The sequence below is a fragment of the Vespa velutina genome, chromosome 17 (assembly GCF_912470025.1).
Source record: "Vespa velutina chromosome 17, iVesVel2.1, whole genome shotgun sequence".
Taxonomy (NCBI): domain Eukaryota; kingdom Metazoa; phylum Arthropoda; class Insecta; order Hymenoptera; family Vespidae; genus Vespa; species Vespa velutina.
Window position 1 is genome coordinate 4,491,461 of NC_062204.1, and position 23,374 is coordinate 4,514,834.

At 38.8% G+C, this 23,374-nt stretch overlaps 5 protein-coding genes across 22 annotated transcripts; 2 read left to right on the forward strand and 3 right to left on the reverse strand.

The window, feature by feature from the left end:
- Window positions 1–118: 118 nt before the first annotated feature.
- LOC124955189 (SH3 domain-containing protein 19-like) lies at window positions 119–9,232 on the forward strand. 15 transcript variants are annotated; one of them, XM_047509265.1, is made up of 7 exons: window positions 119–762; window positions 1,346–1,424; window positions 1,732–1,867; window positions 1,943–2,719; window positions 2,837–3,100; window positions 3,200–3,272; window positions 7,784–9,232. In XM_047509265.1, the coding sequence occupies exons 1-7, from the start codon at window positions 702–704 to the stop codon at window positions 7,936–7,938; spliced, it is 1,545 nt and encodes a 514-aa protein (XP_047365221.1). In that variant the 5' UTR covers window positions 119–701; the 3' UTR covers window positions 7,939–9,232. The 15 variants fall into 15 exon arrangements, with proteins under 15 accessions (XP_047365221.1, XP_047365222.1, XP_047365223.1 ...); XM_047509266.1 differs by having other exon boundaries at window positions 3,200–3,263; XM_047509267.1 differs by having other exon boundaries at window positions 3,204–3,263.
- LOC124955197 lies at window positions 4,686–7,287 on the reverse strand. The gene is made up of 5 exons (XM_047509293.1): window positions 6,829–7,287; window positions 6,466–6,682; window positions 6,185–6,367; window positions 5,888–6,071; window positions 4,686–5,772 (listed from the first exon to the last, which is right to left on the reverse strand). Exons 1-5 carry the CDS (start codon window positions 7,051–7,053, stop codon window positions 5,448–5,450), a joined length of 1,134 nt encoding a protein of 377 aa, XP_047365249.1. The 5' UTR covers window positions 7,054–7,287; the 3' UTR covers window positions 4,686–5,447.
- Window positions 7,440–10,700, reverse strand: LOC124955208 (cysteine-rich hydrophobic domain-containing protein 2). Its single transcript, XM_047509329.1, has 4 exons — window positions 10,528–10,700; window positions 10,182–10,392; window positions 9,977–10,093; window positions 7,440–9,896 (listed from the first exon to the last, which is right to left on the reverse strand). The coding sequence occupies exons 1-4, from the start codon at window positions 10,644–10,646 to the stop codon at window positions 9,846–9,848; spliced, it is 498 nt and encodes a 165-aa protein (XP_047365285.1). The 5' UTR covers window positions 10,647–10,700; the 3' UTR covers window positions 7,440–9,845.
- Window positions 10,701–10,920: 220 nt separating this feature from the next.
- On the reverse strand, window positions 10,921–22,851 carry LOC124955173 (delta-1-pyrroline-5-carboxylate synthase). Of its 4 annotated transcripts, none has more exons than XM_047509219.1 (7): window positions 22,364–22,656; window positions 20,329–20,665; window positions 17,287–17,934; window positions 16,366–17,183; window positions 15,892–16,182; window positions 15,635–15,817; window positions 10,921–15,499 (listed from the first exon to the last, which is right to left on the reverse strand). In XM_047509219.1, exons 1-6 carry the CDS (start codon window positions 22,460–22,462, stop codon window positions 15,650–15,652), a joined length of 2,361 nt encoding a protein of 786 aa, XP_047365175.1. In that variant the 5' UTR covers window positions 22,463–22,656; the 3' UTR covers window positions 10,921–15,499; window positions 15,635–15,649. The 4 variants fall into 4 exon arrangements, with proteins under 4 accessions (XP_047365175.1, XP_047365174.1, XP_047365173.1 ...); XM_047509218.1 differs by lacking the exon at window positions 10,921–15,499 and adding an exon at window positions 22,711–22,851 and having other exon boundaries at window positions 15,560–15,817; window positions 22,364–22,530; XM_047509217.1 differs by lacking the exon at window positions 10,921–15,499 and having other exon boundaries at window positions 15,560–15,817.
- On the forward strand, window positions 11,811–14,449 carry LOC124955188 (U4/U6 small nuclear ribonucleoprotein Prp4). The gene is made up of 5 exons (XM_047509263.1): window positions 11,811–12,148; window positions 12,271–12,805; window positions 12,976–13,353; window positions 13,444–13,657; window positions 13,833–14,449. The coding sequence occupies exons 2-5, from the start codon at window positions 12,280–12,282 to the stop codon at window positions 14,290–14,292; spliced, it is 1,578 nt and encodes a 525-aa protein (XP_047365219.1). The 5' UTR covers window positions 11,811–12,148; window positions 12,271–12,279; the 3' UTR covers window positions 14,293–14,449.
- Window positions 22,852–23,374: the final 523 nt, after the last annotated feature.

The window sequence follows — 23,374 nt, forward strand, 5'->3', positions numbered from 1 at the left end:
TTTTTTTCCTCATCCATCTTATTTGTCGATGTCCAGTCTCTTTGGGTTTATGCGTGAAGTTTTCTTTTGCTTTTTTTTTTTTTTACTTTGAGCTTATACATCAAAATGTATCTTTAAAAATCCCATTTGATAGCATTCGTGTTAACGCAAATTTGAATAATGGCGCGCATTCTTTGCCTTGCCTCATGTACAGACACACGGGAATACTCTGATTGGCCGTGTGCCACTGGGGTATTGACGTAGAGGAAGGAACGACCAATCCTCGATCGATAAGAGGATCGTGAAAAAAAAAAAAAAAAAAAAAAAGAAAAGAAAAGAAAAGAAAGAAAATGAGCCGCGATACGAATTTGTCTTACGTCATAACGATTCGAAATAATTTCCAATAATTTCATTGGTAAGACGCTTGATAATCCTTATTAAAAATGTTTATAAATTAGGTTAGATTAGAGAAAATTCGTTATGTAGGATGCCATAACCTTCCCGAAGGCGCGTCTATTCGAAGCGTTTGATTTTTTCTTTTTCTCTTTTTCGAAAAAAGAAGGATTTTTTGGATAACCATTAAATAGCGAGATATTATGAATGACTTCTTAATTCTTAAGGTACGTAAATTACATTTCGGAGATATATTTGTAAAACGAAAGAAACGTGAAAGAGAAAGGAATTGACAAAGTTTAAGTCGAAATCGATCGTTTTGTCCCGCCATGGGGACGAGAAAGCATCGTCAGCGCGTCGATCGAAAAATGGCCGCGAACGTGAGAACAGGTGAGTCGTGATTCCATCCTCGCTCTATCACTTTTTCTCGATCTTTTCGTGACTCTTTCTATCGTTCGACTAGAGCTCTATCTAAAAGAGGCGTACACGGATAAGGTGAGCGATAAGAGTTTTCCAGTTGGAATCCAGTTTGATGATACATCGGTCGATCTCATTCGTGCTTCTACGAATTCGCCGTTTCGTCGCATGCACACATGCTTGCGTGTATACGTCAAAATTATCATTTACGCGCGGTACGTCGTCGGACCGATATGAATACGCGTGCGCGCGCACGCACACACACGTAGACATAATCGTCTCGTGCGTGAATGGTTTAACGCGAATCGAGTGGGCGTACGGCATAATAATAAATTGTCGTTTATTCTCTCTCTCTCTCGTTTATAGGTATATCGGGCGCGCGCAGTTTTCTTTTTCAACGGCACTGCATCCGCGTCGGGGACGGTCGCGCAGCCTATCCTAAAAGCTTAGGTCGTATTTATCGGTGTCAGGCGGTACATATGTCGCGCGACGTTACATTACCCGTCGACCGTACGATTTTAATCCTAATATCTCGTTGATGTGCGTTTATTTACAGAGATGCGGATCCCTACGCGTACAGCCCCTCGTCCACCCGTCAATGCTCTTGCACAAAGAGGCAATGTCTGGGGTAGCACGTAAGTTCTATGCATCAGCGTTGATTTCCTCATTATATCCTTCACGCATTATCATATTATAGCAAATATCGTAACGTAGAAATTATGTTTACGTAAAGGCAGATTCGGTCGAGCATGGTACAGAATAGTAGCAGGCATGTTGCAATAGCAACATGGGTACCCTGAAAGAACGTAATGCGTTGCGTCGATTTTACATTGGCAAATGTATATAAATCGACGTTATAACTTTCTACGTAAACTTTGAAACAATACGTAGGATATAATTCCAAGAGTAATGTCTATCCTTTTTATGTTACACTTTTATCAGAAACGATATTTTCTCAACGAGCCTGATGAGCCAACCAACGGTGCAAAAGAAGAAGCCACCGCCGCGTCCACCTCCTCCAAAGTTCAATCAGTGCCATGACACGCACAGCCAAAGGGATCAAAAGTCCAAGAGACCGGTAAGAGCTTGTTTTTCTTTTCACGTCATTCATTTACACGTCATTTCGTCCTCGTTTATATTTTTTTTCTCCTAGACCCGTCCGACCGAGCTTCTGACCAATTTCTTTGCATGGAAAGCGGCCAAGCAGGAACACTCCAATACGTCTCGTTCTACTTCGAATCTATCCCACGTCCAGTCGCAGTCTTCTAATACGAACGGAACTTTCTCCCTGATAGATCTCAGTCCGCCCGGCTCTCCTACGTTCACCACTCGTTCTAGCAGCGACGGGGTTAGCATAGACAGTTTTGGTAGCGATGGTAATTCCAATCCTTCCGTCTTTACGAGCAGCGGTAATACGTCCCAGACGGAAAGTGCCTTCGAAGACGATTTTGACTTTTTCGGCATGCCCAATAAAAGATTTCCAAACAACGATCCGTGGCAAATGAAGCCGATGTCGGATCCATTTGGTCCGATAGAGGAAAGTGGTAGGGCGCTCGAGGACGTTAGGCAAATAGGAGATACATCCTTTTTTGCCTTTAATGACAGTCCTACGGGGAAGAAGCAAGTGCCTTTTGGACGAACAAGTTCTAAAGTGATTCATTCCGTACCTACGATAATACGACCGAAACCGCCGAAACCACCGGCCCCAAAGATATTGAAAAAACATTTGGACCAAAAGACGAATCAAAGACCGTCGACTAGTGTAGAAAGAAGACCTCTCAGCGAGTCGATAACCGTTAACTCGTCGTATTCTGTTGTTAACGACGCATGGGCCGATGACATCAAAGACGAGCCTTCACCTCCGATGCCAACGATCCCACCACCGGCACCACCCACGGAATACTTTGTCCGATCGAAAAACGAATTCGAGGTATTATACAATGTATATCTATACCTGCGACAGTTATATCCATTCAATTCGCATTATATCTTACTGTTATATTAATATTTTTATTCTTTTAAATAAAGGAAAATCATTGATTTTTAGGAAAGTTCTAAAACACCCTATGGTATTGCGCTTTATGATTTTCCGGTTACGCATTCGGACGATTTACCCTTGAAGGAAGGTGACGTTGTCACCTTGATAAGAGTTGTCAATGACGATTGGATGGAAGGAAGGGTGGGAAGTCGACAAGGAATATTTCCAATTAATTTTCTTGATATAAAGATTCCATTGCCTGGATTGCAGGACAACACCGTCGTTGCCCTCTATCCTTTTAAAGGGGAGACCCCGGAGGATCTAACGTTTGAGGTGAGTTGTCAAAAATAACATGCTTCACGTTATATATATATATAAATTCTTTTTCTACGCATACGTGCGTTATAAAAATATTGATTGTACTTATCGAAGGAAGGAGCCAAAATTAAAGTTTTGTCGAGACTATCGGACGACTGGTTATACGGCGAATACAAAGGTATAAAAGGTCAGTTTCCAACTAATTATGTGAATAGAGTTCCATACAGTATTTCACGTACAACGTAATCGCATCGCGTTTTACGAGAGACTTTGCCCCTTAGGATATAATAAATCCTTTGATATTGCAAACATTTTATATTTTTCTTTTTTTCTTTTTTTCTTTTCTTCTTGGTATTTTAAACGGATAGCAATTTAGTCGTCGATAAATTTAATACATATCGTTTTAATACAAAATTTCCAACAAATCTCTATGGCAGAAGAAGGTAAATTTTTATAAAATTTTACTCGCGTAAAAGAAGACTGAATTATACGGCGCATCAATTAAACGAATAATAATGAGAAAATATTTCAAGCGACTGTTGCCTTATATCAAGAGCATATTTTCTAAAAGTAAATTTATTTCTTGAAAGGTCAATTTTAGCATTACAATGAAAAATATCTTTCTATTTTGTAATATATTAATCGGAAGTATATTGGAGAATATTTCTAATAATATCTTTACATTCGCTCGAATGTTTGCAATATGTATCAAATTGTAATTGTTTTTCTCTTTTCTCTCGTTTCTTTTTTTTTTTTTTTCTTTCTTTTTTCTTTTTTTTTTTTTTTCTTTTTTTTCTTTTTTTTTCTTCGTTTTTTTCCCCCTCGTTTTTATCACAATTCGTATTTATTACAATCGAATGAAAAGAGATAGGTTCTATTATTTATATGCTTTGCGGTCAAAAGTTAAAAACTACCAACTGCATAGCGTTGTAATATATCTTGTTATAAATTATTTTCCATAAAGTATAAAAAAGTATAATGTTATTATTACTCATTATAGTCTTAAGAGAATCTAATATAAGTTCCATTCGTTTGTGAATATTGTTATAATACTTAACAATTTCAACATTATACAGCCTTATCGAGTATTTTTATCAGTACCATCCAAGTTATTGCGTCGAGCTGATTTTTAATACTAATTTTGTACACCGCCTCTGTGTACGAATTATTATGTTATAAAATAATATTTAAATTTTATTTGATCAATCAGATTATTACTTTGGTAATTGATTCGAGTAGCGTCCTGTATATTTCTTGTATGGAACATTTGGTATATAAATTAGAGTAGTTAGAAAAGTTGTACTTTTTCATCTCCGTGTGTGCTTGTGTGCGTGCGTGCCCGTAGAATGTCAAAATTGTTACTATTTATGTACAATCGAAAAGCATCTTGAGTTTATGAGTTTTTTCTTCCTTTTGATTTCCACAAGTTCTGGATATTTTCGTAAAAGTAAATGAAATGCTATTGAAATAGATATATATATATATATATATATATATATATATATATATATATATATATATATATATATATCTATTTGTTGGTAATGAGATATACACTTTCTATGTTATCTCTAGTACTGTATGATATAATTGAATTTATGAAATTTGTTTTACTTCAGTTACCAGACAAAGAGTGATACCAGTTAGGTATATACGAGTAGAATACATAGTCTTTATGAATTTCATGTTTTATTTATTTCAGTATATAAAACAGGAAGAATAATATTCTGCAAGTAATTAATTGTAATCAACTATATAGTAAATAACAACGGTATATAATGTCAATATAATTAAACGATGTGAAAATATTAATTAAAATCACCAGGTATTAAATTATCAAGTTATGATATAACGGATACGAAATTGCCATTTTCTTTTTTTCTTTCTTTCCCCTTTTTTTTTTTTTTTTTTTTTTCTTTTTCTTAATAGCTCCAATGTAAAAAGAAAAAAAGAAAAGAAGAACGTATCCAGTTTAGGAATCTACATCGGGACCAGAAATTTTCTTTGCCGAATTAGTTACGACAAAAAAAAAGATTAGGAATATCTGCTAGGGTGATAATGTAAAATTAACGTATCTTCAACATAATCCATAAATCGATGTTAAAAATTAAATAATGACGACATATATTGTGATATTTTACTACATTCGTATAGAAATTTCTCATGTAAAAATAAAATAATAATGGAAATAAATTGTCCATATCGTGAAATAATCACTTGTATCTTGTATTACATATCACTATTAATCTAAATAGAACACACATTGGATTTGGAGCTAATCATTGAAATAATTATCTTCAGTTCTCAGTTATGGCAGTCTTTGATCGTTGAACTAGAAATATTTCAATTCGACTAGTCAAGATCAGGTGATCGATGAAACGTCATTATTATTATGTTGGCCAGTAACGTTATCATTAATGGAAGATTCATCGAACGTGACAACTTTGATAAGTAATATACTCGGAGTTCGTATCGATTTTAATCGATCGTCGCTATTGCACCATCGAAGACGCTTTGGCGATATTTTCGAAGTTAATGTGACTTTGCAATTCTTTAATTTTTCTATCAAAACCCCTCGAAACTTTTCCCCCGTAAGACAATACAAAAAGAAATTACTTGCAAAATTCCAATGATATATGTGAAAGAACAGTCCACGACACCACTTTAACAACATTTTCTCTTCTAACCTAAAACATTAGGAAAATATATACGCACATACGTACTTACGTGTATAATTTATAGTTTTCTTTTTTTTTTTTTTTTTTTTTTCTTTTTTCTTTTTTAAGAACGACATTCTCTTACCAATTTATATAATCCTTGTTTTCCTTCATATTCCTTTCTGGATATTTGATCAATATCACGTCCCAGTAGAGCTCTAAAGTTTCAACTATTCCAAGTGGTAATAGCAAAATTAAATATACCATTGAGACTGCCAGTAAAGTTCTGCTCGTTTTATTCGTTTTATTGATCTTTTGAGAGAAACTGCCTAAGGAAATATCTTGCGTTTAATCATTGATTCAGGAGTTGAGAAAATTTCTTAACGTTATTATGGCTTGAAAATTTCTTAACGTTATGGCTTAAAAATTTCTTCTTACTTACGGGTTAATTGTCTGCGAAGTGTATCCAATTTTTTCATATGTGCAACTAACAACGCGTTGCCAATAAATATAAAAATTAATGGTAACCATGTTGACAATGCAATATAAAAATACATAGCGCTACCCCAAGGTTTGATTTTCTTTTGGCATGGTATAAATTCAAAAACACTGTCCATTTCATATCCTAGAATTATTTTTATTTGGAAGACATGAATTTTTATTCGTCAACCCGTTCTAACGGAAATCTATAATCCATTGCTAAAGCATCGTTAATCTTATTACCTCCAGAATATAACTTTGTTAACGATATTACAAAGCTGACACATGCCAGAGTAGTAATACTTATAATCGCGGAACGTTCAGGATTACTATTATGTGCCCCAAATGGGAAAATAATCGCTATGACGCGAGCCCATGTGAGCGATACGACCAACCAAGTGGACGTAAATTGAAAAAGTTCCATTGTTATGGAATTTGTGTCGCAGAGAAATTGACTGTTCTGTGGATATGTACGTATTAAGAAATTGACATGACCGACTTTCTTCTATGGGTGAATATATATATATATATGTATATATATATATATATATATATATATATATATTGGGATGCATCTACGTAACGTGCAATTTTGTTTTCACTTACCATGAAAAGATCATTGACAAATGTAAAATGTGATTTCGCTAAACCTACTGCATAATTAAATATCAATGCACCATTGTCGGATATAGCAAGGACCTTTAGATATAACGATAAGCTCGAGTCGGACGACACTGGCGTATTCAATATTGCAAAGGATATGGTATTTAATATAATCCCTGTACAATGTAATATAACTTTTACGACGTTAGACGATGATTTATCCTTCATATTATGTCAATTACAATTTGCTACCTTCTTACCAACGATTATAATAAATGGAGTCCCATAGCTGAGTAAAAATCTTACGAATTTAACAAATGGTTGCAACGACAACCAATAAAAGCGTGCTTCGCATGGCCATGTTATTTCCAAATCAGGCACAGTGAAATTGTATAAAAAGTCCAAAACAGTTATGTTCAAGGGACATTCGTCGTAGCTCCTAAAACAACATTGTCTTTTCTAGACGGGACATTTGTCAAACAGGAGGATACACAGGATACATGGGATATAACTCTTTTCCTTTAAAGAAATCAAAATAGCTTATTGAATCTTACCTGAAAGAAGAATATATATTGGAAGAATCATAAGTTAGGGCCGATTCCAATGGCACGAGCATCGTTAAAAGCAATATTTTATTAAGTTTCAAGTTCAAGATGAGCATGAAATATATTTTAAGATGAACAGAGACCAAGGTAAAAAAGTATTTACAATCAACTTTTATTACGAGCGACTAATAATTAAATGGTAAAAATAATGATGAAACATTTTAAATGAAAAAATTTTTACGATAGTCAAAAAAAATATTAGATTTCGTATGTGCACATCCTCCATCGGACCACTTTGTAGTAACGCTATAACGTACTGTGGTGATGATCTCCTGTTATTAGAAGCTGCAAAGGCACCTGTCGTCAATTATCATAACATCGAATTATTCTTGGTAAATATCATTTTAATGCAGATACCAGCATGTATGACACAGCGGGTGTACCACACACACACGCACGCACGCACGCACGCACACACACGCACACACACACACACGTGTATATGGATATATTACGAAGTTCCACCGCGAGCAGACGGATGGGATCGGCTGGGATAGGATTGTCATAGGAGCGGAAGTATGTGCGTGGGTTTTTATCGATCGCACATCGCGCCCGTGTCTACCTGCTGCCTGTACGTGGATGCACCAACGTAAAAGACGACAATTGAAACCTGCATATGAGAAACGCTCTAAATATCGGACTCTTATCGAACATTTATTGTATCGTGATATTAAATACAAATTTCAAAAAAATAGTTAGTTATTATCCAATGCAGAAAATTGTGACTAGCATTTGACAATTAGCATTATTCATTTCATACAAGTGTGTCATGAAATTGTTGATAAATGCGTATATTTAAAGTGTACATTACAATTGGAAAAATATTCTTTTTTTCTTTCTTTTTCATTCACAGCCACTGAATTAGCAACAAAGGTATCTATTATGTGTACGAATTACAAGTTTCACTTTGTATTCTGTCATTATTCCTATAGCAAAACTAATTGCGTAATCGTCGCTTTTGATGGGAGAGAGAGAGAGAGAGAGAGAGAGAGAGAGAGAGAAAGAAGGAAAAAAGAAAGGAAGAAAAAAGGAAAAAAAGCAAAAGGAAAAAAAAAAAGAAAAAAAGAAAAAAAGAAAAAAAGAAAAGGAGAAAAAAAGAAAAAAGGAATAAAACCTGAGATAGGAATATATGCACGCCCGAGTACATACATCGCTCCTATTCACAGAAGTGGAGTGTCTATCGATATATTGTTTAGGATGACAACGTTGTTGATTACGACAGTAATACGAAGAAGAAACGATCAATATTTATTCTTCCAAAGCATTGTGCCAACGTCAATTGTAAATGACTGTCCTTATCGTTAATTAATCAACATTTTTCACATTTTCGATGGTAAGCAATACCAAGTTAAGCGCACAAGCATATCAATTTTCTATAACTATAAGAGAATTCATTTTGTAATAGTTCGTTAAAATTTGAAATTAATTTTTAAGCTGTACATAGATAGCGTAATTTCTCAAATATCACCGCGGTAAGAAATTAAACCCATACGTAATGTAAATCTATACGTATACACAGTCATATGTACAAGTTACGCTTAATCCGATACATTTTGCAATTACACAAAATTGTCTATAGGGTCATTTTCACTTTTTACATTATTTTTTCCTAAAATTTAATATATTCGTTGTACTGATTGAGATTAATTTCTTACCTGAGAATTGAAATACTAATTAGCCGATAGGTCCTCGATATTAAAACAATATCAAGTAAGTAAGAGTAGATTAAAAATTTGAAATAATAATAATAATAATAATAATAATAAACGCTTACGCATTATATCCGCGATAGCTTATACGAAGAAGAGGATACATATTTTTGCATAAACGAAAAATACCTTCTCATCTCTTCTCGTCGATTCGTCAATGATTCGTCAATGGATAGATATCAACAACATGATTCTTTCATATTATTATGAAAGATGGGAGTGTAAATGGCTCGTATTTCGATCGTACTCTAAGGTATCTATCAATGGTAATAAAATGCGCAGAGACGGATCTCGATTTACGCTACATTTTTCGTCAATGACGAAATCAAGTAACATCAAATACGTTGGAATACGTTTAACTCGTGCATCTCCTCTATATATCGCACCATCGACGATGCAACATCGCGCCATTAATCGACGACTATCTGCTATTGCCCGTATACCTATCTCTTATCATTTTACCGTGTATTGCCTCCTACGCGTAATATTTACAAAAATATGCGTTCCACCAAACATCTATGGCATTACTGCGATATCTACTGCTTTTCTCCGCTCTATAAAATTACATATAACGAATCTGGCTACTCGAGTGCCTTTGTTATACACGCACGCACGCACGCACGCACGCGCACACACACACACACACACACACAAACATCCTATCCTTGTCGATTGTACGAGACATAATTGTTACTTATTCAAATTTTTAATCCGGTCTATAGATTGGTATTTTTGGAATAAATTCGATTAAAAGTACCTGGAAAAAGGAAATGACGAGATTATTTCAATTAATTTCCAATATCCAAGCGCGTTATCCATTTGTTAACTTTAACTTACGTATTCCATCATGGAGGAGCTATCGCATCTTTGTTTAGTTAATCGCCAATGTAATCCAAGTTTATGATACAGTCTACCGTTCTCCCATTCCAACAATTTATTAAGCAAATGTTGCGTCTGTTAAAACATAGGAAGAAAATTATCTGGAATACGCTACGAACGGAATACTTTTCTGGAACAATTGTACGACAAAAGAAAGATTTACCCTTTTACTCAGACAAATAACCGGCCACAAGGAGCATCCCAAGGTACAGCAGCAGCATACACAACCGCAGAATAACCATTTAACGTTAACCGGTAATGTCTTTTTCAATACACTGTTTATTCTCATAACGGTTGCCTTGAATTCCTCCGGCGCTACTCTCGATACCAGGCCACTAGGAAACTCTGACTCGAAACGATTGCTAAGCCCAAACCTATTTAACAAAGTTTTACAATGTTACTCGACGTTACTCGACGTTACTCGACGTTACAGGATAAATAAATAAATGTTCACGCGCGCCTCGAAAGAAAGTGCGCATACGCACGTACGACGGTACGACAAGACCTACACTGTCATATTTCCAGCGCCACGAATAATTATAGGGTCAGGCACCATCGTCACATAATGCTCCTCCAAATTTTGTTCGTTCTCCTCTTCCTCCTCGTAAATCGCATCAAAGTCCGCCATCCCAGTCGAAAAATTCGATTTTTCCCGCTCGAAAAGTCGACAATGATACGATTATATATATATATATATATATATATATATATATATATATTTATATATATATATATATATATATAATATCACGCAGGAAAGGTTACGTTGTGGTGAATATCCTTCGAGCAGTAAGGCAGCAAAAAGGCGAATCGCTCGAGATCGTTCCTTTTTATATTATTATTATCTCTTCACATTCGACTCGGAACTTTCTCTCTCGCACGTTTCTTCTCCGTTGCTCGTGAAATCATCTCGATAACGAGAGAGTTAGAGAAGTAAAGCCCTCGGACGTTCTCCTCTCGTCGATCGACGATTCGCTAGGCCGAACTTTGGCTGAAATGCACAAGACGCTAACATCGCGTAGTGTTCAACGGAAAAACTACTTGCGTCGTTATACAAATATATGCGTCCATACGTGCATACGCATATAATATACGTATGTTTTACCTCTTTAGGTTTTAGTTAAATCGATCTAAAAATCTACACGATTATAACGGAACTTTGTTGAAAGAACTAGTTTTCTCGTACGCGCACGTACATAAATAAGAATGCATAAACACAGGGGGCGGTGGAGGCAGAGAGAGAGAGAGAGAGAGAGAGGGAGAGAGAGAGAGAGACGAGAACGTAAACAACCTAGACTCGACTCGTTACGTGCGAACGAGTTAGTTTGTCGGTCTATTTGCTCGTGTCAATCGCACTTATCGTTACTTCGTTTAACGAATCATCTTCATTCGATAGAATCTCCATATGCAACAAGCATATCCATGCCATGAGACCTGGCCAATCGATATTACATATGGGACGTATTCGTAAATTCAATTGTAAACGCGACTCGAGTAATGCATCTGCAGCTAACAATTGGCTGCACTTCGTTTTCATTCCATTCCATCAACGTCAACGTTATACAATTATGTCATTAATATTTTCAATTATTCTTTAAAACATTCCATTATTTCCGCTTAATCGTTCGAATTTTCTTCTTTATCGTTCCTATTTTTGTCTCTTTTACCTTTCTTCTTGTCGACGTGAAATGTTCCGCAAAATGATTATCACGATAAATTCCACGAATTTGTTACTTGCAAACTAGCATAGGGATTATTGGAAAAAACCACGGAGGTACATTAAAAAGACATGGGATAATGAAGAAGCTCTCTAGTTTTACTTTTCGAGACGATAAGAGATAAGAATTATTTCTAAATAGAAAAAACGAGGTATACGAGGCCATCCCTTCTTTCTCATTAGCTAGTGATTATTTCGTTGCGTGTTTGGCTGCAGTGCCTGCGCCCATGACGTATTTACTTGGCGGCTTCATACTTGTTTAAAATTCCAATGTTACGAGCACAAGTATTATTTCAATATTAATCGCAAATATAAAAGCGTATCTTTGGATTTAAAGGATATTATCGCAGATGCAAGAAGATTAATTACAAGAGTAAATTCAAAAGTCAAGACTGTAGATATTAAGCGTTAAGGTAAGATATTTTATAGAGTTGCTCATTTTGGAGGTTAGAATTATAAAGTTTATCGCGCGTTTAACTATTTCTATTGAATTCTTCGAAAGAGAAAAATGTATAATCGATTGGTTCGTTAATAGTTTTCCGTAATGTCGGACGACGAAGATTTGGTGTACGTGAAGAAACAAAAAATTGTACATTATGGATCCCTCGAAGAAGCAGAACGTACCCGTCTTGCCGCAGCGGCGGAATGTTCGGAAGAAGAAAAGGAAGCTGCTAATTCTAATGATGCTGTCAACGTACCCACCTTGGCCGGTAATATACACATCTCCAATGAATACATGGAATTGGAAGATGAAATGTCTAAAGATAGGCAAGCGTTGTTGGAAGAGTTTGAACGTAGAAAGAAAGCTAGACAGATCAACGTATCCACGGACGATTCCGAGGTAAAAAAGAATTTAAGACAGTTGGGCGAGCCCATATGTTTGTTCGGCGAAGGCCCTGCGGATAGACGAACGAGATTAAGAGAGTTACTGGCTAGTCTTGGGGAAGACGCGATAAAGAAGAAACACGAAGAGGAGGAGAAACCTGCTCACACGGTCGAAAGAGACACCGAATCTACTTGGTATCACGAAGGACCGGAATCTCTACAAATAGCTCGTTATTGGATAGCAAGTAATTTGTACTTTTCGACGTTATTATTTGTGCGTGTGCGTGCGCCTGCGTGGTGTGTATATATATATATATATATATATACACACACACACACACACACACACACACACCTTTTCCTTTTCTTTTCAAAAAACATAGGCTCATGTGCTCATTGATAAGTTTGTTTACAGCATTTTCTTTGGCCAGGGCAAAAGTTAGGTTGGAAAAAGCAAGACAAGATTTTGAATTGCCAGGTGCTACGCGTACAGCGCGTAGACAAGAACTTTTGAAGAAGCTACAAGCTCTATCTATATATTGTTCGCAAATCGGTGACACGAGACCGATATCGTTTTGTCAGTTTAGCCCAAATTCGAAGATTCTTGCTACAGCCTCGTGGTCTGGCTTATGCAAATTATGGTCGGTACCGGACTGTACTCTCTTACGAACACTCCAGGGACACACCTACAACGTTAGCTGCATCGTTTTTCATCCAAATGTCTCGCTTTCCGAAGAGGTTTTAGGGGATGGCGCAGGACAGACGTGCGTATTGGCATCTTGCGCTTCGGACGGTACGCTTGACGAATCTTTAGGATCTCGTAGGGTAGTAGATATTTGAAGGAACCTTTTTACGAGCTTTTTACGAATTATCGTTCTTACAGGTACGGTCAAATTATGGTCCGGTGGTAAAGGGGAGGAACCTTTAGCAGAAGTCGAAGGGCACGAACCTCATAGAGTTTCGAGGATAGCCTTCCATCCATCCGGGAGATTTCTTGGGACCTGTTGTTACGATGCCTCCTGGCGTTTATGGGATTTGGAACAACAGGCAGAAGTTTTGCATCAAGAGGGTCATGCCAGAGCCGTACACTGCATGAGGTAGTGAAAACTTGTTTTCTTTTCTTCTCTCTCTCTCTCTCTCTCTCTTTTATTTTTATCTTTATTTTTTGTTTTTTCTCTCTCTTCTATCGATTTAATCGATCTCACTCGTATTCGCGAGTACGAGTTGTTTACGATATAACGGAGCGCATAATAATCCTATCATATGTAACAGCTTTCAGTGGGACGGCAGCGTAAATGCTACCGGGGGACATGATTCTTTCGGTAGAGTTTGGGATTTACGAACGGGTAGATGCATCATGTTCATGGAAGGGCATTTAAAATCTATCTTGGGCATCGATTTTTCACCGAATGGTTATCACATAGCAACAGCGAGCGAGGATAATACATGCAAGATTTGGGATTTACGGAAAAGGTCTTGCATATACACGATACCTGCTCATACGAATTTGTTATCGGACGTGAAATATCAGAGAGGAGAAGGACAGTATCTGGTTACGTCCTCGTACGATAACACGGCCAAGATTTGGTCTAATAAGACCTGGCAACCGTTAAAGACCTTGCCAGGGCACGACGGCAAGGTTATGTCCGTCGATGTATCTCCCGATCACAAATTCATCGCGACTAGCTCGTACGACAGAACATTTAAATTATGGGCACCCGAAAATATCTAAGACATCCGCTATGGAGTACTGGGCAAAAACCAAAAGAAAGAAAGAAAGAAAGAAAGAAAGAAAGAAAGAAAGAAAGAAAGAAAGAAAGAAAGAAAGAAAGAAATAATTATTTGTATTGTGTCGATATATGTAAGTAATAAAAGTGTCTTAACGCGCGCATCAGCTCTTGTCAATTAGTCGCGTCGACATTATATTTATTCGGCGAGTGGATCGTGTTCTTTTTTAAAAGAAATATCTTAAAAGGAAATCTTGCTAATAGACGCTCGACGGAACATTCCGTTTTTACTCGACACGAGATAAAGGAATAGACTTTGATAAAAAAAAACACTCTCGATCTCTAATATCGTCCGACGTAGAAAATGTATTCTACCACTATATCTAGGAGTGCAACGTATTGGACCCTGTACCATCGTTATGGCACATCATTGAATGACCGTCTTAACGTCATCCCCGATAAAAGCCAATTTATGTAAATATTTACTTATACGCGTGAAAGCTGTTCGAGATATTCAAGGCGAATCATCTATTTACATAATATATCGCAGTTGCATTATCAGTCGATACTTTTAACGAGTAACGAATGACTCTCGTCAAAACGTTTTTCTTAACGCAAAAGATAAGGTACATGGATATATTTCGCGGCGTAATTGTCGAATATTTGAAAAGGGAATAAAAGACCGAGCAGAGTCGACGCAATATAACGACGAAGGAAAAACGAGTAAGAATAGAGAAGAAGAAGTTGATGGAAGCAACTTTCTTTCTACTCGAGCGAGTGATAGAGACGGCGAAAATCGCTGAAAATTTTTAACCCTCGATACCGTCGCGTTATTAATGAACTTTTTGCGACCAAACTTTCTCATTGCAACAGGGAGGGGGATGGGGGAAATAACTGCTCGGAATCGTCGAGTTAACGTCAAGTTTAGTTGACTAACTTGGCCACGGTTGACCCTTTGTGTGCAATCGTTCGCGTCTCATTTCACTTGTAATAATTTGCTTAATTAGCCATAATTTTATTTACATTATATACAGAGGAGAGAGAGAGAGAGAGAGAGGGTGGGGAGTAGGGAGGGGGAGGGGGGGGGGGGGAGAAAGAAAGAGATTATACTTTAAGCACTCGTCGTTACCTACGGTCGCTACGGAAAAATCCTTATCGTAGCCTTCCTCTAATAGAAATTCTTCCCACGGATTTTTCTTTCGCCTCGCAGACCTAGAAGCGTAAAGTACGAAAATCGAACGGTGTCTTAGATGGCGGTGTTTTACAACGGACGATAGTAAATGATTGTTTTTATCGATCGCGTATTGTTCTAAAATAATTGACAACGTTTACGCTCGAGCTTCGTACTTCGTCGTACTCGATTCATTTATACTCGTTCAAAGGCAACGATTGATGCAACCAACTCTTGTTGCCGCCTTCGGCAAAGTCCGCAGCAGCGTGTCCGTCTCCGTGCAAAATCCATTTCGTTGTCAAGAGACCGTCTACTCCAACCGGGCCACGTGCGTGAATTCGAGCCGTTGAAATGCCAACCTTACGAAGGAAAGATTTCGTTCGAGTAAAATTCCTTCTCTTCGAGAATTATCTTGGAAAATTTCGGGTCTTACCTCAGCACCAAGGCCGAATCTATAACCGTCGGAGAATCTGGTGCTCGCGTTATGAAATACGCAAGCGCTGTCGATCTCTCTTTGAAAGTGAACCGCCCTCTCGTTATTCTCCGTAACGATGACGTCCGTATGCGCGCTCCCGTACTTGTAGATATGAGTTATAGCATCTTCGATATCGGAGACGACCTCGATCGTACACTCGAGGGAACCGTACTCGGTTCTCATACTCTTCGCGGCAGGCGGTCCGAACGTCAATAACTCCCTCAGCTTTGGCCCCGAGTAGATCTTCACCTGGACGTTACGGATGATGATTCTTTATTAGCGTAAATGAGATTAAAGTGGTCTGTATAATGCGGCCTATGTATATATATATATATATATATATATATATATGTATATATATGTATATGTATATGTATATGTATATATATGTATATGTATATGTATATATATATATATATGTATATTACTCACGCCCTCCTTTTGCAGCATGTTACAAACGTCCGTAAAGAAGGACCCGTTCATGTGGCTCTCGTGGATTAGCAACGTTTCCATGGCGTTGCAAGCTGCCGGATAATCGCACTTCGAGTCTCTCACAATTTTGAGGGCCTTATCCAGATCGGCCTGTTTATCGACGTAAACGTGACAGATACCCTCGGCATGACCGAGTACCGGTATATGCTTCGACTGTTCTTGGATGGTACGTACGAGATCAGAACTACCGCGTGGAATAATCAGGTCGATGTGCTTTTCCATCGACAATAGGTCGCTTACGTCCTCTCTCGTCGATACGAGAGATATCGCGTTGGAGGCACCCACCGTACCGAGCGCTTCCTTCACCAATTCCATCAGATACTTGTTACTGTTGGTAGCTTCTTTTCCGCCCTTCAGGAGGAGTCCGTTGGCACTGGATATAGCAAGTGCTGCTACCTGTGGCAAGCTGTCGGGTCTCGATTCGAATATAACGAGAAGGACGCCGATCGGCACGGTTATCTGTTTAAGTTCCAATCCTTCGGCCAATTTGGTCCTTCTCAAGACACGGCCAACGTTTTCCAAAGAATCTTCCGCTATTTGCCGTAGACCCGCGCTCAAAGATTTCAATTTAGCGGAGGAAAGGGATAATCGCGAGAGCAAAGGTTTCGCAAGACCGGTCTTGCTCGCAGCCTCAAGATCCTTACCGTTTGCCTCTAGGATCTCTTTCTGTCGGGTCTCCAATAAATCAGCCAGAACGTTGATGCAGCTAGCTCGTTCGTCCGGTCGGAGTGCTTGCAACGTTCTACTGGCAACGCGTGCTGTGCGATTAATCAATTTTACGTGTGATTTAATCAATTTACAAGGAATCAAATCAATCGGTCATTCAGTTAAAATAATAAGAAATGGACGCTGGACGCTTACCATTCTCGGCGACGACCTCGACGGGCATCGAGGAGCCGGTGGTCTCTGTGAAGAACGTGCCGATCTTCCTACCCGACATGATGCTCTTGATTGCCTTCTCTTGAGTGCCATTGCAAATAACGACCGAGACCCCACGGTCCAGAGCCCATAGGGCAGCGTTTACTTTCGAATCCATACCACCTGTACCGACTTTAGACTTTTGTCCAAACTTTATCGTACCCCTCAAGTCCGAACTAAAGGTATGCAACATCTTGGCGCCATCTTGCCACGGGGGAAGATTGTATATACCGTCGACGTCGCTCATCAAAATGAGTAGATCGGCCTGAACCTCTGCCGCCAACATCGCAGCCAAAGAGTCGTTGTCCTTTATGGATATTCCTCTTCTTCCACCTCCGCCAGCTACTTCCTCGTCAACGTGAGGCGGTGGCGAGACCGCGTCGTTGGTATTGATGATTGGCACTATGTTCAGACTGATCAATTCGCTCAACGTGCTAAACAGGTTCTTTCTGGTCTCCTCGTTGTAAAAGTCAGGCTTCGTTACCAACACCTGTGCCAGCTTCACGCCGTATTGAGCGAACATGGCATCGTAGAGAGACATAAGCCCGGACTGGCCCACGGCCGCTGCCGCTCTAGGTTCCAAAAGTGTTCCTAGGACATTGAGCGGTTATAGTTAACATGAGAATTTACGAGAATTTACGTTTTTGTTATCTAATGCCATAGCGAATGTGCCCCGACAACGACAATAATAGGAAAGATCGAGAGAACCTCGTTCGTTTCGGCCTCATTTTCGACAGCTCCCTCTCCCTCCCTCTCTCTCTCTCTCTCTCTCTCTCTCTCTCTCTCTCTCTCTCTCTCTCTCTCTCTCTCTCTCTCTCTCTCTCTCTCTCTCTCTCTCTGATCCTGTAATACGGAAAATCTAGACAGGTCTTCTTTATGATCTTTATTTACGATCAGAGTTGGCAATTAAGCACGTTCCCATAGAAAGCGGGCAAGTCCAAGTGGGAATAAGAGAAAAACAAAGTGGAAAGTTCCTTCGCTAAACTCTCATTGGATTCGATCGAGAAGTTTGTTTCCTCAACGAGAAAGAGAGAAAAGAATCCTTTTCCTCTCTTTGATGCTTTGATTAATCTCTCATCCCTCCTCTTAATTTCATCAGGGAATTCGTGGAAAATTCTTATAGAAGCACCGACTCGGAGAGTTACTTTGGAAAATATCGAGAAGAGGGTATATCGATTTACGATTCGAAACTTTTTTAAGGAAAGAAAAGCGTATTGGTTTCTTTTTCACGTGATATAAGAAAATTTAACTTCTACCGTATCCTTCGTCTTATTTATTTACCTCTTAACTCGGTCGAATTATTACGATAAGGAGTTGTCATTGGTAAGTTGAAATTAGTAATTGGAAACGGATATAATAGGGTAATTTCTTCTCGCTTTTAATGGAGGAGTTCTCAGGTGTGAAATAATTTTCCGCGGACTTTGAGTTTGTCGGGCAGCTAATTTAATATCTAGGAAAGGAATAACACCGTAACCACCGTAACACGATAAGAACGTTTGACGACGCGTGGCTTGCTATATCTAGGAAGAGAAATTCGTACCGTTTACGTTATCGTACGATTCGATAGGGACTCGATTTTCGCTTTCAGAAAGGATATACGAGGATCGTTATAACCGTTTTCGTTTTCGCATTTGATCTGAATCTTTTCATATCCACATATGTGCATTTATACACATATGTGTTATTATATACATATATATGTATGTATATCAGAGATTTTATTCGGTTTTAACTTTTATCATAGACACACCTAGAGGTACTCGGCGCGCATACCCGTTAAGCGGAAATAAATGGAAAGTTGCGAAAATGCGAGACGCTTGCGACCGCGAAGATTATAAAATTTTCTTTGGTTCGCGTAGTACGTAGATAATTCTTAGGCTCTCGCGTACGTAGTTTCGCGCTTGCATTCTCATTCGCCGTTGGAAATTTATTCTTTTCCTCCCGTGGGAGCAGCCATCGCCGATAAAGTTTTATCAACGTCGTTCCTCGTTGGTCAAAATTTATACGACTCGACTGTAACGGCAATTTTTATTTTAGCCATCTATCCGATGTAATCCCAAGATTCTATCCTACGAGATATTATATCTCGTTTTTCTTTTTTTCCTCTTTCATAATATATCAAGTAGCGTCTCCGGCCGTTTCCTTTGTTTACATTTTCTTTCAACTTCGTTCTTGGGAGAATATTTTGAGTTTGGCTTTTCGGTCGTGAGGTTATTCATCGAACGCACTTTTCATCTACCGGATCGTCGAATATCGTGGCTGGTAATTCTTTTGACAAAAGAATACATTCTCTTGCGTTTTGCATAAGTGCAATAACGGAAATATTCACGGTAGGATTACGGAGAAGCTTAGAGGATGGGTAACGTGTAAACGTAGAGAGACGTAGAGAAACGTCGTGGGAGTTTCTCTCTCTCTCTCTCTCTCTCTCTCTCTCTCTCTCTCATATTCAAAACTCGTTAGCTCGTTCTACGAAGGAAAGATACGAAGAGCAGCGGAAAATCGAGATTCGTATTAAATAGTGCCGTGGCGTATCACCTGTTTCAATTTGCAGTTAGCTAATAACGGGAAAAATGATATTCGTGTTTCGTCGGTTTGTATTTTCGCGACTTCAAGTCTAATCTAGCCGTTCCACTTTTAGATTCCCTCTTTTTGAAAGGGGATAGAGAGAAATGCAAAGTTGGTCCACGAACGATTTAAATTAATTTTCCCCGGATGTTTTATCCTTTCTCAATTACGAGCGAATCTTTCTATCGACTGGACATTCGCGGCGAGAGAATTGGCATTTTACTTTACGCTTCGCGTAAAACTAACGAGATTGATTTTATTTTTTACGCGAATCCTAAATCGATTCCTTTTTCTTTATTCGTCTTCGTTCGTTACGTATCGTTGCGTTTGGTTAGAGGACTATCTATTATGATGATTATCTATTAGACGTCCCTAATAGTCTAGTAATAATGTACGGTGGTGTGCTCTGGTTATACTTACCGGCATGTTCACGCGTATGGTCTGCCGGACTAAGTGTCTCTCGCATCGACAAAGACATGAGCAGCTCTTGCGTGAGTTTTTGCTTGCCGAAGGCAACGGCCCCGCTAGTCACCATGATGCATTCTCGGCCTTCGTTCTGGCACTCGGCCACTTGCTCGACGATGGAGGCTAAACGACCAAGGGCCAGACCGTGCTCGTCCTCTCTCGTGATCACCGCGCTTCCGAGTTTGACGACCAATCGACGAGCATACTTCAGCTGGCTGCGATCGTTGAAAGTCGCCGCACGTCGTGGTCTTTCGGAAGTTTGCAGCTCCCTTCGCAGCTCCACTCGGTTGCCCTTTGAAAAGCGTCAAATGACATTGAACTAGATCAATCTTCCTTATCATTTCCCGTGGTCGTTTCAAGAACTTGGGAACTCTCTTATATTTAAAACCGTACCATTGCCTGATTAGACATTTCAGGTGGGGTTGCGTTCGACTTGCCAATCTTATCTTTTTATTTTATCTCGTATGATTTATCATCGTCGAGGAAACGATTATTCCATAACGAGTAGAATCATACTTTTATTCTCGCCCGATACAACACCGCACAGCGCGCCTTGGAATTTTTTATGTTTGAAATTATTTAATGTTATCTTATACTCGGGATTGTTAAAGATAAAGATCGACGGGAGCAGCGACGGACGGAGAGCAATTTAGATAACAACTCCTTCCCCGTCTCTTCTCAACGTGATCTCTTTAAATATTCCTTTTCTTTTCTTTGCTTTTTTTCTTTTTCTTTCTTCCTTTTTTATCGCTCGCGTATGTGAAATCGCAATCGCGTTAGGAACACGCGCGAGGTTACGTCTTTTTATCTTTTCATTACTTTTATTTCTGATCGTCGATCGCAACGACGTAAATCTCGAGGAATTTCGCAATTTCAATGTAATCATCTACTTGCAAGGACGTGCTTTGGAAAACGATCTCGCGCGTCGCTCTTATCTCTGAATCCGTTCGATACGCTTGATCCACTTTTGCGAAAATATTTTACGTCCGATCATAAGCGGGGAACGCGTAGACGAACGCGAGTAGGAGGGAAAGGCGATCGATTCCTGATGATATTAATCTCATTTGTTTATTTTCTTCACCCCCCCATCGCGCTTATCCCATTACGCTCCTAACGAATTTCCTTCGATATCATAAATCATCTACCGGGGATGGTCGTCGAGTCGAACGTAGAAAGGCGAAATGACGCGTTGTCGCGTATACTTATTTGCATATACATAGGTTAAACGATGGAAGGTTGCGAGAGCAACGTGGAAAGGACGATTCGAAGAACAATAGGGTAAATTACGGCGAAGGCTTTCACTCGAAAATCACTTAAACGTCTCCTAGATAGAAGGTATACGCTCGAGAGAACTCATTTATAGTTATAGAATACGTAATTGACTAGGTTACATGGATTTATCGTTTCCGTACAGCTGATCCGATTTAATTACCGATCCGATAATATATTATTATAACGTTTCTCAATTTGACAGAGTTTCCTACTTTTCAAGAGATTTCAACTTTCAATCGATACTCAATGGCTTGCGTAAGGAATAAATTTGTCGTTGCAATTAAGCAACACTTTATTAGAATGCAATAGAATTGCTTATTCGTTTTGTTTCGACATGGCAAACATAGAACGATACGGCAAATGTTTATGAAAACAAGTAGCTATTATATATCCACCAATGTTCCTCTACGTGATTCCATAAATATCGTACACGCACGCGAATGTGTTATCTTCGTTTAATCGACTCTGCTGAGATCGCAAGCTACGATCGACGACGATTACGACGGACGTTTCCGTTCGTCGAATTTCAATGAGCCGATAATTCCTGAATCCGCATGTCGGCCGCGTTCATCGAAAACTACGTCAATTTCGTTACGCTAATCGACTCGGATCAACGATTCTAGAAATTATTGCGTCCTACGCGTTTCGATTTAGAGAGAGAGAGAGAGAGAGAGAGAGAGAGAGATCTTTGAAAACGAATTAACATGTTTGAACGTACGGTTTGATCCGGTAATCTCAGTCCCGTCGACGACGAGGCAAATCTCCTTCCGCATTGTCCGAGCCTGCTGGATCTTGCCAGCAACATCGATAAATACATGTCGACGATTTCTTTTTTCCTCTCCTTCTTTCGACAATTTGATCGATCACCAAGATTCTCCGATGACACTAGAGAGTCATGAGTTTCGATTGCAAACGTGAAATAGGAGAAACAAGATGTCGATGAATAAATGAACGAAAGACAGAGAGAGAGAGAGAGAGAGGGAGAGAGAGAGAGAGAGGGAGAGAGAGAGAGAGAGAGAGAGAGAGAGAGAGACAGAGAAAAAGAAAAGGAAAAGAGAAGAAAACCTCGCAAACGGAGGCAGCAAGAGCAGCCGCCACGATGGTCAACGACGCACTACTAGATAGCTAGCTTACGAAGAAATCAACGGCGAAGAACAGAAGAAATCAACGCGTCGTTATCAAAGTTGTCTTCGAGATTAGAGAGAGATCTAATTGCTTCGAGGAACAACGTGATCTTATATTTATCGTAGAGAGGGTGTTTAAAGAAGCAAAACAAAAATATGATTCAACATCTATCAGATTCTCGATCGAACGATTTCGAACGATTCCGAACGATTTTGAACGAACTTTTTTGTTCTATTCTTTTTTCTTTCTCCCACCCCCACGTCGCCCTGATTATACGGTTCGCTCAAAGATTGCTTGTACTTTGACCTTACGATATGACGATAACTTCATCGTATACGTATTTGCGCGAACGATCGAGTATTAACGCGTCTAATTACTCGACTATTATCGTTTTTCTTACATTTACCGACTTCTCCGAATAATTAGTTTTCTTCAACGTATGAATGAATAATCTATTTAACTTTTGGATTAATTAATTTCCTCCTTAAGAATTGGGAAGATCGATGAAAGGAATTAGTCGAAATTTCATTATGAGCGAAAAGGCGAATAGCGTGCTCCGCATACTAGAAATATAGATTTTCATCGATTCATATCTCCAAAGATA